Source organism: Phocoena phocoena, chromosome 2, assembly GCF_963924675.1.
Source record: "Phocoena phocoena chromosome 2, mPhoPho1.1, whole genome shotgun sequence".
Classification (NCBI taxonomy): Eukaryota; Metazoa; Chordata; class Mammalia; order Artiodactyla; family Phocoenidae; genus Phocoena; species Phocoena phocoena.
This window is the reverse complement of record NC_089220.1, coordinates 62,793,448-62,813,205: the sequence shown is the minus strand read 5'-3', so window position 1 is coordinate 62,813,205 and position 19,758 is coordinate 62,793,448. Positions and strand designations below refer to the sequence as shown.

The following is a 19,758-nucleotide window of genomic DNA, read 5'->3' as shown; positions in this document are numbered from 1 at the left end:
GAAGATCCCACATGCCGCAGAGCGGCTAGGCCCGGGAGCCACGGCTGCTGAGCCTGTGCGTCTGGAGCCTGTGCTCCACAACAGTGAGAGGCTCACGTACCACAAAAAAAAAGAAAAAAAAAAAAAAAAGTACCCTGAGTGGCCATTATTTAGCTATGCAAAATTTAAAGAAAACTATTAACTAATTTTAATCTCAAGGTATCCAAATCTAAGGATCTTTAACAAGTCATAATAAGAAATAAATGAGAAATTACTTACTTGAATAATTTTCAAGGGAGAATCAGGCTGGTAAATCTGAAGTCTAGGTACATAATGAACCAGCATGTGAAGCATGTTACAAGCTACATGGGCTACTGTTTTATTTGTAAACTGTAATAATAATAAGAAAAAAACAAAAAAGCACTGTTATAAAAAATTTCTTCCTGATATTATTCATCTCTGCATTAGCTGCTAAAAAATTTTAAATTGTATACATGTTTTTTTTTGTCATTCTATATTTGTGTTTATTAAAATATTATTAGGAAGATAAATATACACCTGCAAAATAAGAAAATCATAACATATTCCAAAGATATAATTAACTTTATTTTTTCTTGTAATGTTTGTCCTCATTAAAGTTTTATTCCATTTTCTCTTACCTGGATTTCTGGAATGGCCTCTAAACTGCTAATCTTGTTATCCCATCTTTCCCCATTGCAATCTACTTACTATACTCAATACTTCCATATTATCTTCTGAAGAACTGTTCTGATGCTGACGTTCTCTATGCTTAAAAATCTTAGATGACTCCCCAATGGTATAAAGTCAAACTTTTTATGCTTATCTTTCTATAACCAAATCTCACCCACTCTTCAAGCCCTGACCACATAGTTCCTCTTTCCAGTCTTCTCTGATACCTAAGTCAAAGTGACCTCTGCTTTCTCTGAACTCAATCAGCAGTTTATATGCACCACTCATTTGGTTCTCTCAGCTTTTTATATTTTATTACTTATTTTAATCTTTTTCAGCCATCATATTATTAATCTCTTCAATCTAGTATTTATATTTCTTTTTCATTCTGGTATTCCTTACTCTGCCTAGCAAAGCACCTCAAACATAGTATATACTCAGAAATATCTGTCAAATAAGTAATATTTGTACTTTGTGTGTTTAGAGTTCTATACAGATATTATAATACAAGTCTTAGGACAAAAAGTAATATCACTCATCTTTTTACAAATAAAAAATATCCACTTATTCATTCAGACTCTCCAAATAATCGGGTTATTATTTCTGAGCAAATCTTATTCTGGTCACAAAGAGGGCATTTAACTTGAATGATAAAGCCAAAACCTGAATAGCTCAAGAATTCAGGAAGTAATAAAGATCGAAGGGTAGGTTACAAAAATACTGATTAAGAAATGATAAACAGCCTTACAAATGTTGTTAAATGACTGGTTTCCTTTTTAGGAGTCATCCATATTTATCTTAGGGACAAAGCCAAATATATAAAAAGTTGAGATAAAACAGGTCATCACCAAGATATCCTAAAATCAAGAGTAGAACTATTCTTAAGGAAAAAGTCAGAATCAAAGAAATAATGTAATAATAAATTAATGAATTAATGATTCTGTAAGGGCACAATATATAATTAACATTTAGAGAAAAATAATCATACATTCTATACTATCTTAATATAGTCCACTAAATATTTATTTACTTACCTTTAAGGAAACACAAATTACATTCAGAGCTTCCTTAATTTGAGGATGATGAGACTCATGGACTAGTTCTTCACATATCCAAATACCTAAACTGCAAAGTGCTACACATCTGCAGAAAAGGCAACCAATAATGATACAAATAAAAGTGGATGAGCGTTTAAATGAAATGACACCACCACCACAACCAAAACACCCACAACCAACCAACCCAGAGTGAGCATGCACTGTTTAGGTGAATTAATCAATTTGTTACTCTGTTAATTAATCAATTTATTGCTGTTAATTAATCAATTTGTTACTTAGGAAGATAAAGTGGAGGAAAGCACATCCCCCAAACTCTAAGCCTTATTTTTTTCAATTTAATTTAATTTTTATTTTATATTGGAGTATAGTTGATTTACAATATTGTGTGTTTCAGGGTATACAACAAAGTGATTCAGTTATACATATACATACATCCATTCTTTTTCAGATTCTTTTCCCATATAGGTTATTCCAGAATATTGAGTAGAGTTCCCTGTTCTAAGCCTTATTTTCAACTATAATTTATTACCAAGATCATAGGTGGGGATAACACACAGGATCTTTCTAACAAACCCATATTGATAAATTGATATTGTCATAAAGCTTCCCAAACAAATATGCAACCTGCTTTCAAAAAGGAAAGAGTGGGGACTTCCCTGGTGGCACAGTGGTTAAGAATCTGCCTGCCAATGCAGGGGGGAGCAGGTTCGAGCCCTGGTCCGGGAAGATCCCAAACGCCGTGGAGCAACTAAGCCCATGTGCCACAACTACTGAACCCACGCGCCACAACTACTGATGCTCGAGCGCCTAGAGCCCGTGCTCTGCAACAAGAGAAGCCACTGCAATAAGAAGCCCACGCACTGCAACCAACAGTAGCCCCTGTTCACCACAACTAGAAAAAGCCTGCAGGCAGCAACTAAGACCGGATCAGACCAAATTAAATAAATAAATAATTTTTTTTTTTTTTAAAAAAAGGAAAGTGTAATTTTATTGACTGATAGCAGCAGTCAGTAAGATATTATTTTCATATCTTTTACATTTAACATAGCTAGCTACAAATCCTTTTTAAAACAAATTGGGACCACAAATTAAATTTATACACTTTATAAAGGAATTCCAACAGAAACAGAACTTGGAGATATTTTGTTCTGTTTCCTCATGTCTTGTGAAACTTCAGTTCCCTACTTCAACTGAGTTTCAGCTTGAAGAAAGTAATCTGATGATCAGAATCAGTAAAAATTCTATTAGTGTGTTCAAGTATAAGTTTCTGATGAAGCATATAATGTTTCTAAGTATTAAAAGAAAGTCAGCTCCTTCTATATATCTTGCAAGTCCTGATACTGATATTCTTAAATTAAATTCAGTAGAATGCTAAATTTCAGAACAATTCAGTGCAGAAATATTTTTCTTCCTGAACATAATGGATCAGAAGTTAAGTCCCTTCTTTCAGTCCATCAGTGTTAATGCTACTAATTTACTATCAAAACTATAGAAAGTCTTCTATGTGAGGTCTACAGCTTCCTTTCTTCCCTACTGTTGTCCACCCATCAATCTTATGTAACATTTATAGATCTAAATAACCAAGTGACAGGTTTAGCAGTGGAAGGAGCTGTAATCCTAAAATAACAATAAACTCTGAAGTGAAGCAAAGTTCTCCATAGATGCAGCTAACTAAAGACACAGTAAAAGGCACAGACTGGGAGTACAAATGCTTAAGTTTTTGTTTTTTGGTTTTTGCTTTTTAAAGGTTAACATCAGTTTTTGTGTGTGCATGTGTGTGTACAGCTTCCTACATTCTTCAAGATGTCAAAATAATCTAGATTATTCCCAGTATGGCTCAACTTTCTGCTACTAGTCAGATTCTGGGGTATAAGCTTCTAAGGCCTTACATTCCTGAAAAGTATAGGCAAACAAGTTTAGGAAATGTTTAACGTTCGACTTCTGGGATTTTCCTACACTGTCAACGAGCTATCATGTTAATGATTCCCAAGTGTACATCTGGTCAATTATGTTTTAGGCTTTGATATTCTTTCACCTGAGAGGCAATGAAGTTTTTTTAAAAAAAAAAAAATAGGCAGGGCTTCCCTGGTGGCACAGTGGTTGAGCGACCGCCTGCCGATGCAGGAGACACGGATTCGTGACCCGGTCCGGGACGATCCCACATGCCACGGAGCGGCCGGGCCCGTGAGCCATGGCCGCTGAGCCTGCGTATACGGAGCCTGTGCTCCGCAACGGGAGAGGCCACAACAGTGAGAGGCCCGTGTACCACAAAAGAAAAAAAAAGGCAGAAGATCTAGAATCAGAAGCTATAGGTTCAATTCTGGTTCTGCCACTTATTACTTATGCATCTAATAAGGCTCTGAAGACAAACTGCCAGGGTTTTAATCATGGCTCTACATTTTCTGGGTGATAGGGCATATTACTGAAATTCTCTGAGAGTTGTTGTAAAGATTAAGTGAGGTAGTAAAGTGTTTAGAACAGTGGCTGGCACATAGAAAAGGCTTAATGAATGTTAGTTTTCTAAGCCATCAGTTTCTTGCTAGCAAAATTGGAAGAATAATGATGATTCCAATAATTTCTTAGAATTGTGATGAGGATTAAATGAAACAATATTATAGGAATATCCTCGTAAACTTAAAAGGTTGTCATTATTAACATAGAAAATGCTAGGGAAAGAATATCGAAAATCATCAAATTTGGGGCTAAAGCTAAAAGAAATGAAAATGTGGGATAATGGAAAAGACAATGTCATTTTCTGGAGTAGCTGAGCAGTATTAAAATAGAATTAATGTTGAAAAAGAATTCACTCCAAAAGACTTGTTTTTAGTTACCTTGGCTATTACGTAAGAAAAATACACAACTGAATTAAAAAGCTGGAGCTATGTCTCATTTAAGAAAATTGCTCATTACTTTTAGTTGCTGGAAAAAGAAGAGGTTTAACTTAGAATTAGAATCCAAACGGTCAAAGTCATGATCTGTACCTTTATGAACCTTGAGTCAAATAATGTGTAGATTACTGAAAAAGACACAGCTTTGTGGAGGTTCAAGAAATATAAAATAATGATATATGATATTTGGGGGAAAAGAAGGAGCATGGTATGCTATTGGCAACCTGCTTTTTTTTTTTTTTCATTGAAGTATAGTTGATTTACAATGTGTTAGTTTCAGGTGTACAGCAAAATGATTCAGTTATATATATATATTCTTTTTCAGATTCTTTTCCATTATAGGTTAGGCAACATGCTGATTTAAATCAACCTTTTTGAGAAAGGTTTAGTAACACAGACAAAATGCCACAGTTTTCACTTCTTAATGAGACATTTAAAAACAAAAACATTCTAAAATCTTATTTACATTCTATTTTTAAAAAATATCCTGATCAAATATTTATAAAGATTAATATATACTACTTTCTTAGATATATTACTTTCTACAATAAAAATATTTTAATTCAATTTAACAAACATTCATTGGGTAACTAGTACCATATTTCAAGGTACTACATAAGAGACGGTGACAAATATAATCTGAAGGGAAAGCAAAATCTACTTAAATAAAATTAAAAGAAATCATTTTGGACACAGAAGGTGACTAGGATTTTATTTTTTTTACTGAAGGGAAGGTTCATACTTAAATAATGAAAAAATGTATTTAATCATCCAAATAATTTAAATTTATGATTCAGAATAGCTTTTGTGTATCTGAAACGATCTGGACTGCTAAATAATTCCGTTAACTTCTAAAATAAAACTGCAAACACAGAATAGCTATGTCAAGTCTTAAGAATATCTGACTTACCGTGCAGGACCAGAGGGCTCATCTCTTGCCGAGCTTAATACAGTTTTGATTATAAGTTCCTAAAATGAAGGAGAAATATTAGCAATGACTAAGATTTTTTCATTCACTTATTTAACAAATACTTATTAAACAGCCACCACGGACCTAGGCACTGTGTCAGGCGCTAGGGATACAATAGCAAAATAAAACAGTCATTTTTCGTTCTCATGTACATACTTTTAGTATATTCCAATGTTATTCATAAAATTAGCTAAATAAATAAAACAATGGTATGGTCTGAATGTTTGTGCCTTCCCCCCAAATTCGTACATTGCAATCCTAACCCCTGAAGATGATGGTATTAGGAGGTACGTAGGCCATGAGAGTGGGGCCTTTATGAATGGGATTAATGCTCTTATAAATAAGAGACTCCCACAGAGTTCCCTAAGCACCTTCTACTCTGTGAGGACACAGCAAGAATGCACTGGCTATGAACCAGGAAGAGGGCCTTCACCAGAATGTGATTATGCTACAGCCTTGATTTTGGACTTAGCTTCCAGAACTGTGAGAAATTTCTGTCACTTATAAGCTACCCAGTCTGTAGTATTTTGTTATAGCAGACAAATGATTTTTGAAATTTATCACCAAATGTATATGTTCAAAAACTTTTTTTCTGATTAGAAGAGTAATAAAATGCTCACTATAAAGATAATTAAAGCAGATTTAATAGCTCAAAGGTATGAACAAAACTTTTCACAACTTTGAGAATTATCATTTTAAAGAAAGCTTCCTCTTCTTATGTGTGAGTTTTGGGATAAGTGCTAGTTAATAGTTAATACGGTTTTTAAAAATCATTCAATTATTCACTCATTAAGGATTTATCAGCTATCTAGATTGCAAGCTCCTTAGAGGAGTAACCTTCTACTTATCTTTGTGAATTTAGCAGCTAACCCAATGGCTAGCCATTAATAGGTACTTGGAAGCTACCTATTGTTTAAGCCCAAGAGCTTTCTATGTAATAGTGCTATTTGGTTGTTTTTAAAAATCACTTCAGCCATTACTGCCTATACAATGGCCAGCAAAGGACAAGGCCACTCTGATCATACAAATCACATATAGTAGGCTAGGCTAAGCCCAAACGAACTCAAAACGGCCTAAGCAAACTGAAACTCTTACCTATCTTTGACCTTCAGGGTCTTCTGAAAATAGAAGAAACCAAAGCCATTACATCCCTGAAGACCAAAGGTCAATTTGTATAGTTTTAATTAAATATCATTATAAATTTGCATCGGCCCCTACAATTTTATGTTTAAGTGAAGTTCACTTGTTTAACAAATGTTTTTGGAGTATATTCTACATGCCAAGCAACATGCTAAGCTCTGAGGATATAGCAGTAACTAAGACCTTGTGGTACTTATTTGTCTAAAGTATAAATCAAACACTGAAAAATAATTACAAGTGTAATTATTACAAATGTTTCACAGAGAAATACAGGTGGTATGGAAAGTACATGCAAAACTACTGACAAGCAAAAAAAAAAAAAAAACTACTGACAAAAATTTGATTTAAAACATTTCTTTCAAAGAAAGCACAAGTTTAAAAAAAAATCATCAGCATGACTTCTGAGGAGATAGAATGCCCCTCTCTCGTCCCTTCTTTATTCTCTTTTCCCTTCTAATTCTAGGGCCAATTCAGGTCAAACAGAGACCATCTGGCAATTACTATAACAAGCACAACTTCTTAGGACTGTTAAACCTGTGGGAATTTATAATACATGGGCATTCAGTTAGAGACAGGTCTTGACTTAGTGACAGAATTATTCACTACCAGGCACATTGCTGGGTCCAGAGCACTAAGTGCCTTTATCCTAACTAGGAGACCTGACCACACCACTCCCCTCTAACTTGGTCTAAGAATTACTGAGTCCAGAGGAGTAAGGATTCTGATCATGTCACACCTTCCCCTTCAAACAGAGGCTGACCTCTACAGAGGCACAAAACAACTTTTCACCAATTTTTTTTACTTGAAATTTTTAAAAAGGCTTGTAAACAAACAACAATTAGGGTATGTCTACTCCTAATTAGACACTATCTTTTTTTTTTTTTAAAAGATTTACTATCTGAGTAAGCAATTGTATAGACAGTTCAATTTTGCACCATCTCTTACTCAAGCCTGTTAATGCTTCAGGTACATGGGATCTCCACCCCAATTCCACAGTTCCCTATAGCAGAATAGAATATTCCATTACATTGTTTGATTCATCACCTTGGAAAACTGGGAGAAGGAGACAGTCAAATATGCAGGTCGAGTGCCATCTCAATCTTAGAAGCCTTACATTAGCAGCATAGTATATGGCTCATGGGATTTCAATAAATGTTCAGTGAGTGAATGAATGAATCCTAAGATAATGACATGTGAGTGGGTTCAATAATGAGAAAATGTTTCCAAAGTAATAGTTATAAAAAAAGGTTATGCGGGCTTCCCTGGTGGCGCGGTGGTTGGGGGTCCGCCTGCCAATGCAGGGGACACGGGTTCGTGCCCGGGTCCGGGAAGATCCCACATGCCGCGGAGCAGCTGGGCCCGTGAGCCATGGCCGCTGAGCCTGTGCGTCCGGAGCCTGTGCTCCGCAGCGGGAAAGGCCACAACAGTGAGAGGCCCGCGTACCGCAAAAAAAAAAAAAAAAAAAAAAGGTTATGCTCCTAATGGACATTCCAGCCTTTGTGTCTGAGGGGTACAGCTGGCTAAAGTTCTTTAACAATTGTGTGGATTTCAAGAGGAAAATGAAGAACACAAATTTTACTGAATATATTGTTATGATTATAAAGTCATTTAAACGCTAAAATTAGCACCTAATTTCTTACCTTAACATCTGTAAATTGAGACACAGCAATATCAGGAATGTTGGGATGGAGAGCAGGCAGTTCACAATATAAGTTGGGAAAACAAACCAAAGATCCAAGAAGAACTTGTGCTTCCACTCTTGGTGCCTATGTATCAGATTTTAAAAATCTTTAATTATCAGAAAAATTACTTTATTACCTAACCAGATTACACAGGGAAGTCAGAGTACAAGCAAAACTGAAAAAGGAAAGGGGAACACAAAAAGATTAGGTTTTCATCTATACTTTCCACTAAAACTACTGTTACTCTCAATAAATGCAATGAACAAATAGTAGAGCTTTCTTTAAGAGCAGCTAATAAGCAGAAATGTGGGTACAGCTACTGAGTATGTAGACAGGAATACAGTTTTAGTTAACAGCATAAAATTACCCTGATTTTGAGGAAAAATATAAATACTTTCATTCTAAAGGCAACTCACACATCGTAACATATTGTTCTAATGAGCAGAAGACCCATGATCTCTAGAATATATCCGTTACTATCCAAGGATGAATAAAGTAACTAAGGATGAAAATGGTCAATATATCTTCAAGACACAGGCATTAGTCTAGATGTGTTTTATGATATTATGCACATGATAAGAACACTACCTATACTACTTACTAACAACAAAATTAGAAATTATGCTTGGACTGCAGATGAAGGTAACTTTTCATCTTTTTTCCTTAGCTGTATTAAGCCATTTCTGAAGTATCAGCACTGAACATTTCTTTTTTCTTCTGCCTTCTTGCATGCCCACCTAACATCAACACCCACCTACTGATAAATTGCTTTGTTTACTAAAATACCTACAAATTGATTTATATGTTTAATAACACCTAACAAAAATGCTAAAACCAATCTATTAGAAATATAAAACTTCTTCTATTTACCTAAAACAAGAACCTATCTCCAAAGGATTTCCTTGTTAATAAATGTTATAACAGAGGTGATATTATGATTTTCAACAAAACAACTCATTTCCATATTAAAAAAATAATCTAGATTTACAGATACAAGGCCAGCAGTATAATGGGGCGGGGTAAGCTCACATCCACCATCCCGATTTAAAATCAATTTTACTATAAAAATGAAACTGAAAAACACCCCCAATATTTAATGATAGAGATTAGCTAAGGGTTTTTCTTTAAAGTTGGATGAAAAAACTGGGAATATTCATTTAGGTATGTGGGGCATAATGGGAGGCAGAACTGGAATGGAACTGTAATTAAGAAAGGCAAAACCTAATCAAATTACTTTGAAATCTGCCTGGGGGCGGGGGGATTAACAAAAGGAAGATGATATGTGTGGGATCTAAAATGAAACTCCAAAGAGCAAGATTTAGACTGTGTATCTCCAACACCGTCCAGAGGAAAACACTGCCCATAACCTTACAGTGGAGATGTGTCAGGTTTAATTCTTGTAATGATTTGGCTTCCTATGCAGCCTGTCTCAATAGGTGTTCCTCATAAGAACCACAGAAAACAGAAAACAACTGTTTTTAAAATTTTCCCAAGGATGTTACAATAGTATCCTTCTAGATAGGAGGAAGGTTTAGTCACTTAAAATGGATGCCTGGGCTTGCTTGGTGGTGCAGTGGTTGAGAATCTGCCTGCCAATGCAGGGGACACGGGTTCGAGCCCTGGTCTGGGAAGATCCCACATGCGGCGGAGCAACTGGGCCCGTGAGGCACAGCTACTGAGCCTGCGCGTCTGGAGCTTGTGCTCCGCAACAAGAGAGGCTGCGACAGTGAGAGGCCCGCGCACCGCGATGAAGAGTGGCCCCCGCTCGCCGCAACTAGAGAAAGCCCTCGCGCAGAAATGAAGACCCAACACGGCCAAAAAACCAATAATAAATAAATAAATTAAAAATGGATGCCTAAGGACATCAGGGCTGTAGGAAATGTGCCAACTACTCATCTGGAATAATCAGCCAACTGAACAGTTATAGTTTTCATAGTAAATGCATTAAAAAATGGCATTGGTTTATGCATCAGGCTCCCCTGAGTTCTATCAGCTTTTGCCAGTATCCAAGAGATTGATAATCTGTGTACTCTGTTAATACTAAAATAACCTTGTAACTTGTTTACCATCTTTAGTTTGTCTTCCATTTAATCTATTCCCAGTTTAATACACTTATTTAACATTAGCAAAGCACAGATTTAATCATCTCTCTCCCTACTTTAAAAAATTCAACTGTTTATCTAATATAAAATATAGCATTATAATCTGATCCCTGGCATTAATAGACCCTCCAAGATATAGTCTAAAGCAGTGCTTCTCAATCTTTACTGTCCATACCAATTATTTGGGATATAGTTAAAATATATATTCTGTTTCAGTAGGTCTGGGATGAGTTCTGAGATTCTGCATGCCAAATGTTTCCGGTGTGCAGACCACATTTTGGGTAGCTGGGATCTAAAGTACCTTTCTGTTCTTTGTGTCTACTACTCTCTAGTTAGACTAACTAGCTTGTAAACAAAATGAATTATTTGTCATTCCTAGGACACAGCTTATTCATGCCTGTTTCCCTATGCCTGGAATACCTTCCCCCTTCTCCATTTTCACTCATAAAAATACTACTAATCTTTCACAGACCTACTCAAATACCTTTTCCATGGAACCTCCTGATATCCCTTAAAAAAAAAAGCTCTCTCCTCTGTCTTAATTACCAAATAATTTTATTTTGTTTAACAAACACTTAAATTGCACATACAATGTGTCATATAATGTTCCAACCATGTTACAAATATTAACTCAAATCCCCATAAAATAACCAGATGAGGAAGGTTACCTCCATTTTATAGATGAAGAAACTTAGACACAGAGAAATCAAGTAACTTGCACAAGGTCTCACCGCTAATTAAGTGGCAGAGCTGGGATTTGAACCCATGCTTTTAACCACTATGCTAAGCTCCTCCTACTGGTACCTCTTTGTTGTCCTACATTCTATAGTCATTAATATATTTTTCTATCTTCCCAGCAGCAGATTATATGCTCCCTGAGTACAACGTGTATCTCATTTATTCTATATCCTTCTATATTCCACACAAAGGAACACTTTGTACACAAGGGGAAACAAAAGTTTAATAACCACAAAAGGGCTTAGCACCATGTTGAACACATACTAAGTGCTGAATATATATTTACAGATTCGATTAATAAATACCTATAACCATGATGCTGTGCCAGGCCCTGAAGATACCAAGATAAGTAAGACATGATCACTGTTCTCCAGGAACTAGGGAAACAGGGTTAATAACTAGCTATAAATATGGGTTGTTCTCTTATTTGCACATTTCCTCTAGGTGACTGTATCCAGTTTCATGGCTTTCAATAGCATCTGTAAGCTAATGTCTCCCAGCTTTACATTTTTGGTCCAGACATCTCCTTTGAGATCCTGACTTGTATATACAGTGGACCTTCTGACATCTCATGGGTGTCTAACAGGCAGCTTCCTATGCCCCAAATAGAACTCCTTTTCATTCACTTTTGGTCTTTTGCAGCTTATAAATGAAATAACATATGTTAAACTGCTTTGCAAGTTTTATAACTAGCACTAGTCAAGTATGACTGATTTTTCTTTCCCAAATACTTTTAGTTTTTCCCAGTAGACATTCAGTTACTTCTCATTTCTACTTTGTTCCAGGGTGATCTTTCTAAAATACAAATGTGATCATGTCACTCTGCTTAAAATCTTTCAACAGCTACTCATTCTTTCCTTAGGATGAAATCTAACCTCTTGAGCACTATAGACAGAGCTACTGCCTTCCTCCTTAGTTCACTTCTGCCACTTATATCTGAACATGTTCCAGTTATACTAAGTTACCTGGCATTGTCTCACAGCTCCAAACTGTTATGAAAAACCCTCACATGCTGTTTTAGAGTTTACTCCTAGAGCATATTTCTGGGTTACCTCACCTATATTTCTTTCTTCTCTTTTGCTATAGCTCATTGCCCATTTTCAAAATTTTCTTCCCTCCCTGTTTGTTTCCTTAGATTTCCTCAATTTTAAATTGTTTTGCTTATCAGATTTAACCCATTTTTGTAGCTCCTGGGTCAATTTATCAAATAATTTTAGTACTTTCTTACACTTCAGAATTGTTTACTTTTTTTTTTAAAGTGGGAGAGACAATCAATTCTAATTAAATTACATATCTTCCTGAACATCAGTTTGTTATATTTTATCAACAATGGTTCTTCCTTTGTTGTTCTGTTAGCTGAATCTTGGTTAACTGCAGTTTGTTATATTATGAAGGACAGGAGATAAAAACTTACATTGAGAAAAGCTGACGAAGCCACTCTACCAGCTGCTACAATAAAATCCATAATAAGCATTGTGGCACCAGGCAAACCAAGTGAAAAAAATTGAGGTGAGCAGTGCTTGATGATTGTATTGACAATATCCTTAGGAATAAAGAAAAGAGGAGAAGAAAAATATCACAAATGTAATCTTGGGTATCAGCTAATCAATATCCTTAAAAATAGACAATGTATGAAATAATAAAACAGGTAATAACTATAACTGGTTGGCTAACTGGAAAGACTAATTTTAATTCTTCCAAATAATCCATGCTTAGTACTATATTTTGTCACAGGAAAGTAAACTGAAAACACTTTTTAACTGACATCAATACAGCATTTTTTTTTTTTTTAACCCTAGAGAGCCAGTTAGAAGGGTCTCTACTTCGGAGGGTTAAAAATATAAGGCCCGGGCTTCCCTGGTGGCGCAGTGGTTGAGAGTCCGCCTGCTGATGCAGGGGACACGGGTTCGTGCCCCAGTCCGGGAAGATCCCACATGCTGCGGAGGGGCTGGGCCCCTGAGCCGTGGCCGCTGAGCCTGTGCTCCGCAGCAGCAGAGGCCACAACAGTGAGAGGCCTGTGTACCACAAAAAAAAAAAAAAAAAAAAAAATACAGCCCATGTGTTGTAAAACTTAATTGCAGAGTAGTTCCTTCTGCCACCTATTTGCTTCCACGTGATAACTCTGATGTCTGAAGTTGCATGACCTGTTATGTGGCAACTGGAGAAACTCTCTATTTTAGAAAAATTGAAGTCCTTTGATGATAGACATCTAGCCTCAGAAATCCAGATGTAGGCATTTTTAAGGGAATATTCTCAACTTGGTTGTTCATTCATTTTGCCTTTGGAATTTACCATGAGGATGCAGTATAGCAGGTTGTATTACTCAATCCAATTTAAATGAACGCTCTTTATCCAGTAATTAAGAATATCATTTTATTTGAGACATGTTTATAAGGTAGAACACAATAATTATTTCAAATTAACACAAGAAGTTTTTTCACTTTTCAGAAAGATACATTATCATCTTTTAATATTAATTTAATGCTCCTGAAATGAACTGCAAGTGAAATTTAACCACGTTATGATTACAAACATTTACATTACTTTGACCGGCAACTTCCTGTACTTTTCAGTTTTATGGCCAGGATCAAGACCTGTGAAGTAATGTTCTAGAGACATATTTATGACTATCTAATGTAATGACTATACTGATGCAAATCAATATACTTGTCACCATGGTAATACAATTTATAAAAATAAGAAAATGTGATGTGCTGACTCTTAGAGTAGAAAAAAACCTCTGACTGCTGCATGACTAGCTGAGCAAATACCTAAGTCCCAATTGCCAGTTATCAAGTAACAATTACAAAATACCTAACAATAAGTACATTAGGACATTAAAGGAAGATGTTGTCAGCGTAAGCAAAGGATGTTTTAATCTCTTCAAAGAGTGAACAGTTCTTATAACATTAGAAGAAAGATGCACTTAATAATCAAGTCAATCTCCCAACTACAATAGCTTGTTTTGAAACTATGTTTCAGAATAAATGAGGTTATAAATGGAATAAATCTGTAAATAAATTACAATATAAGGGAATGTTTTTAATTCTACACCTTGAAAGTCAAGAGTTAAACAGAATAAAGAATCAAAGATAAACTTATAAAGCAACTTGTTAGAAAGTACATATATTTACCTGGTCAATATGAAGTAATCCACAGTGCATTATGTTGTAGAAGTGTGTTAGGAAATCTCTATTTGGAGAAACATCTTGTCTTCTTTTCATTGTATTACAAATAAGTTTATAGGCGTGTAATTTACCTTGCTTATATTTATCAGTTAACATGGTTGCCTACAATTGAAAGATGTTGTTTTTAATACTCAAAACCAAATACTGTTTGTTAAATACTGAAACAATTGAACATAGCAAGCTATATATTTGTTTTCATTTATTTCTATGTTGGCCCATTTTCTTTAATGAACTAAATATCAGGATTCCTAAAATTATTTTTATCATTAAAATGATACAAAGTAGGTGTGAATAACTATACACTGTTTCACTTAGGAAAATGCACCAAACATATCATATAATACTTAAAAGAATTATTCTTTAGAAGTACATAGCATATTCTATAACACAAAACTGAGGTTTACATTTCATTTAAATACAACAAAAACATAATTTACTATATTCATTTTTGTTTTAGTAATAAAAATGATGCAACCTAAATAATAATTTTGCTAGGCCCACTCTCCTCTCTATATAACCCCTAATGGTTAGTTAAAAATTAAGTGTTCTACAGGGAACTATATTCAATATCCTGTGATAAACCATAACGGAAAAGAACATGAAAAAGTATGTATATATATATGAATATATATATATATGTATATATATATGAATCGCTTTATATATATAGCGCTTTATATATATATCGCTTTATATATATAGCGCTTTATATATATATTGCTATATATATATATGTATATATATATGAATCGCTTTGCTTGCTGTAGGGTAGAAATTAACACAACATTGTAAATCAACTATACTTCAATAAATTTTAACAAAAGCAAAAAAACACACAAAAAACAAAACTAAGTGCTCTAGAAGACTACACAATAGTCTTCTCTCTACTGTTTGAGACTGACCACATACTTATTTACTAAATGAAACTTTTTAATTAATATTTTATATATTAAGCTTACCTTGAAAAGCCAAGGTGTAAGAATTCTCAGTGGAGGAATTAAAACCGGTGGAGAAGGGGAGGTCAGGTTATCAGTTGAAATGCCGAGGTTATCTCTAATCTGTAATTTTCAAATAAAATGCAACAAACCTATGAAAAGTGTTCTCTTTCCCAGTTTGTTTTACCTTAAACTTGAGATCTAGTTCCTACCACTAACAATACATTTAAACATGGTTAAGGCATCAGTTCGTAGTGCGGGGGTGGATGCTATCTAAGGCTTTTTCTGTACTTCTTAATACTTTATTTTTCTTTCCTTCTCCCTGTTTATCTTTTTCTTTTTTACCTTAGCTAGATTCTGCCAAAGTTCACAGAGGTAATCAAAAACTTGAGCATGTATTTCAGGATCCATAATAGCGTTGACATCTCCCAAAATACCTAGCATTCTTCGCCACATTACAGTAGCAACATCAGCATGCCATCCTGTGAGAGTGCCCCCTGCCATCACACTACAGCATTCAGATGGAAATTCACTGATTTCTATAGAAAAAAATAATTCACTGGTGTCAGTAATTTTTCTAGAGAATTGATCACAAAAACACATAGGAGTCAAATTAATAATCTTAAATATCTACAAAAGTGAATAAAAGAAATGTTAAGATGCATCAGTGTTATTTTTTCCTGGTAAGGTCAAAACCTCGCTAGTTCATAATTCCTTATTTTGACAATAATTACTTATGCAATAGGGCATCTATCTAGATTTACCTAAGGAGAAAATGATGCAGATACCAGATGGAGAAATTTACGTTTGACATAAAGATCATATTTATAAGTACATACTCTCTATTTAACCTAATAGCTACTTCAAGTTCCATCATCAAATTAACAGAAAATCTCAGGCTGAAGGCAGATCCTGTAGGAAGTCTTCCTAAGCTTATTTCTTTGTAATTAAACCTTCTGAAGAAATATATTTCTGTATTTCACAATTAAGTCAGGCCTAGCATTAAAAGGGATATCACAATGGCATGAAAAAAATAATTTAAATATAATCTAAAATTTCCATAATTACATTTCTTTTGTTTATTAATACTGGCATGATTATATATAAGACATATAGGTAACCTAGGGTCTTAGTCTCATTTCTGTCACTAATTATGTGATATTGTACAAATTATTTAATAACCTCCCTGAAGCTACAGCTCCTCATCTGTAAAATAGATGTTTTAGGTAGGTATCATTATAGATCTCCATAGAAAAGCCATAATTCTATGCAATGTATATAATGGAAAAGGCAAAATCATCAGAAAGTCAGTAAAGACTTTTTCCTGCTTGATAATATGTCAGTGTACTGATAATTTACAAAGTCATACACAGTATGTGTACATCCTTTACTCTTAATGTTTAACTTTTTTCTCTGCATGTAAAGTGTACAATAACTGAGTATATTATTAAAAAGTTACTGGACAGTCTTTCACAGTAATAAAAACAGGTTTTTGGTGTAAATTCACTAAAATAAAATTTTAAAAAAACACTACAGGGTTAACCATCACTGTTAACATCTCCCTATTCTACAGAACCTTCATAATATAGTGATAACTCAACTGATTGGTAACTATGAAGGACATTATTGGAACAACTGAGGATAACTGACTATAGACTAAAATTGCAATGATGTATCAATGTTAAATATCCTGAACGTGGCCCTTATATTATGGTTATATAGGAAATGTATACTTATTTTTAGGACATACTTGCTCAAGTGTTTAGGTGTAAAGGGTCTGATACTTGCAATTCACTCTTAAATGGCTCAGAAAAAAGAAAGGGTGGGTACGGTGGGGTTGTTTTAATGGGTGTGTGGGTGTGTGTGTGTGTGTGTGTGTGTGTGTGTGTATGTATAGGTAGAGAGAAAGATAAAGTGGTAAAATATTAACAACTGGTGAATTTATCCAAAGGATTTATGGGTATTCATTTTACTAGTCTTGCAACTTTTCCATGAGTTTGAAATTTTTTCCAAATGTTGGGGAAAAAGCTGAAAATAAAAACCAAAAAACCAAAAAACTGCAGACCAAGAGGAGGAAAGAAAAGGTCAGAAATAATCTAAAAACCAGAAAATCAGGGCTGTGTAATTGCAAGGTAATTGCATATTAAGAGAATGAGGGCTTCCCTGGTGGTGCAGTGGTTGAGAGTCCGCCTGCCGATACAGGGTACACGGGTTCGTGCCCAAGTCTGGTAAGATCCCACATGCCGCGGAGTGGCTGGGCCCGTGAGCCATGGCCACTAAGCCTGCGCGTCCGGAGCCTGTGCTCCGCAACGGGAGAGGCCACAACAGTGAGAGGCCCACGTACCGCAAAAAAAAAAAAAAAAAAAAGAGAGAATGAGTACCTTAAAAGGGGGGGCAGGGGGCAGAAGTCACATGGTTTTAAATTTCTTCCTTTGGCCAGAGAGTAAATGTGCTGCACTACCAATGAAAACTAGTATTTTACATTATTCATTATAAATATCTTATCAGCTGTGTCCTTGACCAAATTTTCTGGCATATTTTCAAAATGAGTTTTTATCCTGATGCCTGTTACATGATGTAGGACTTAACAAAAATAACTTTTTATTAACTTGCAGTTTCTAAGGTTTCCTAGTCACTTTTAAACATTTACTTAAATATAAAAATACTTCATTTGGACTGCCTACTTTGATTCAGCAGGTTCTTCAGATAAAATATTAAGAATAACGATGTCAAATTATGTATTTCCTGCTTTAGGAAATGGTAATGTAAATGATAATATAACATACAAAAATAATGTAACCAAAAAAAAAAAAATAAAAATAATGTAACCACTAATACCAGGACTATAATCAACTATAATAAAATAACAAAAATCAGAATGCAAATATCCTTCTTTAAGGGCAAGAAAAAAAATGTTATACTAATTAATTTCCCAAAGACAGAAAAGTCCAAAAGACTTATAATAATATTTACATAACATATATAAAATAACCAATTTTAAGATGCCTTATTTAAGATCTCCTGACACTAATGTCCTGAAAGGAAATAATGGCAAAGATCTAATTTCCAAATATTGCCTAGGTCATCTGGTGTCTGTAGAACAGAGTGGTGGAGCTTCTCATCGAGCTGTAGATCCTTCTGTTCCATGTGATCTATATTCAGTGTGGAAGGAGAAGGTGTCTGTGACCTGGATCCCAGAGCTGAATGGACTGGAGAGGCACTTTCTGAACCTGTAAATATAATTTCGTAAAATTACCACAAAGAATATATTCAATACCCTCTACCTAAGATGTAATGCTTAAAAGCCCAATAAAACACAAATTGAAAACATCAAAAGATAAATCAGGTTATAAACTGGCCAAAGAGGTCAATAAAATCATAATACTGTACAAGATTTCATATCTAGCAGTCTCATTCCATGTCTACTATGGGACTAGTGTGGAATGAGAACAGGACATGCCAATTAATAGGGGCCATCAGTGAGAGCAAGAATGCCTACTTCCATTCCTGGTCCAGCTATAGAAACTCTGGTACCTACTGCTACTTTATTTCACTTACTTCAGGCTTGAGGCAATTCAGGAGAAGAGAAACTTGCCCATTGCTATATGCCACTAACATTGCTAGCCTTGACATCTTTCATTTAAAAGCATATTTTTGAGAGTCAGCTATGGTTTTGCATATATTAGCATTTAATTCCTTTTTTATTGCTGAGTACTATTTCAATGAATACTGGATGGATGAATACATTACAATTTGATTATTCATTCACTGGTTAATGGATATTTGGACTATTTTCAATTTAGCTACTGTGAATAATGCTGTTATGAACTTTCACATACAAATGTCTGAAATAAATACCTAGGAATGGTCATATGGTAAATGTATGCTTAATTTTAAAAGATACTGCCGTATTTTTGCAGAGTGGCCCTACCATTTTGCATTCCCATTATAATAATGTAATGTATGATATTTCCAGTTGCTCCACACTCTCTTCAACACTGGTATTGTGTTTTTAACTTGAGCTGATTTATTATGTGTATAGTGGTACCTCATGGATTATTTATGTTCCCTCATTACTAGTAATGTTGAGTATCTTTTCAACCAAATTTTCATCTAAATTTATGTTTAAGGACAACTACAGTAAAAGGTGTTTATTGTAAAATAAGAATTCTTCTTTGGGTAGTAACTTAAATTCTGTAACAATCAGACTGTGGATACAACCAAACTGGCTCCTATCTTCCACTCAGCCCTCATTCTGCAATGCGCAGGCTAAAGTTCTTACTTATCCTCTGGTAGAAAAGATGTGGAATAGAAGAACGTGAAAACATAGGATGGGTTCCTGTGAGTATTTCACTGGCCGAATTTCATCAGTTTGATTTGGCTGAAGA

The 19,758-nt window shown here is 34.8% G+C and overlaps 1 protein-coding gene across 4 annotated transcripts in view; it reads right to left on the bottom strand.

Annotated features, from left to right (window-relative positions):
- Positions 1-19,758, bottom strand: part of RALGAPA1 (Ral GTPase activating protein catalytic subunit alpha 1) — a 217,797-nt gene that overhangs the window by 82,525 nt on the left and 115,514 nt on the right. For all 4 annotated transcript variants that reach the window (XM_065871901.1, XM_065871902.1, XM_065871903.1 and 1 more), the window contains 9 exons: positions 18,448-18,600; positions 15,716-15,909; positions 15,395-15,493; positions 14,382-14,537; positions 12,662-12,790; positions 8,366-8,491; positions 5,526-5,584; positions 1,704-1,812; positions 259-369 (listed from right to left, as the gene is read on the bottom strand). In XM_065871901.1, coding sequence (XP_065727973.1) covers positions 259-369; positions 1,704-1,812; positions 5,526-5,584; positions 8,366-8,491; positions 12,662-12,790; positions 14,382-14,537; positions 15,395-15,493; positions 15,716-15,909; positions 18,448-18,600 — 1,136 coding nt within the window. The remainder of the gene's footprint in view (positions 1-258; positions 370-1,703; positions 1,813-5,525; positions 5,585-8,365; positions 8,492-12,661; positions 12,791-14,381; positions 14,538-15,394; positions 15,494-15,715; positions 15,910-18,447; positions 18,601-19,758) is intronic.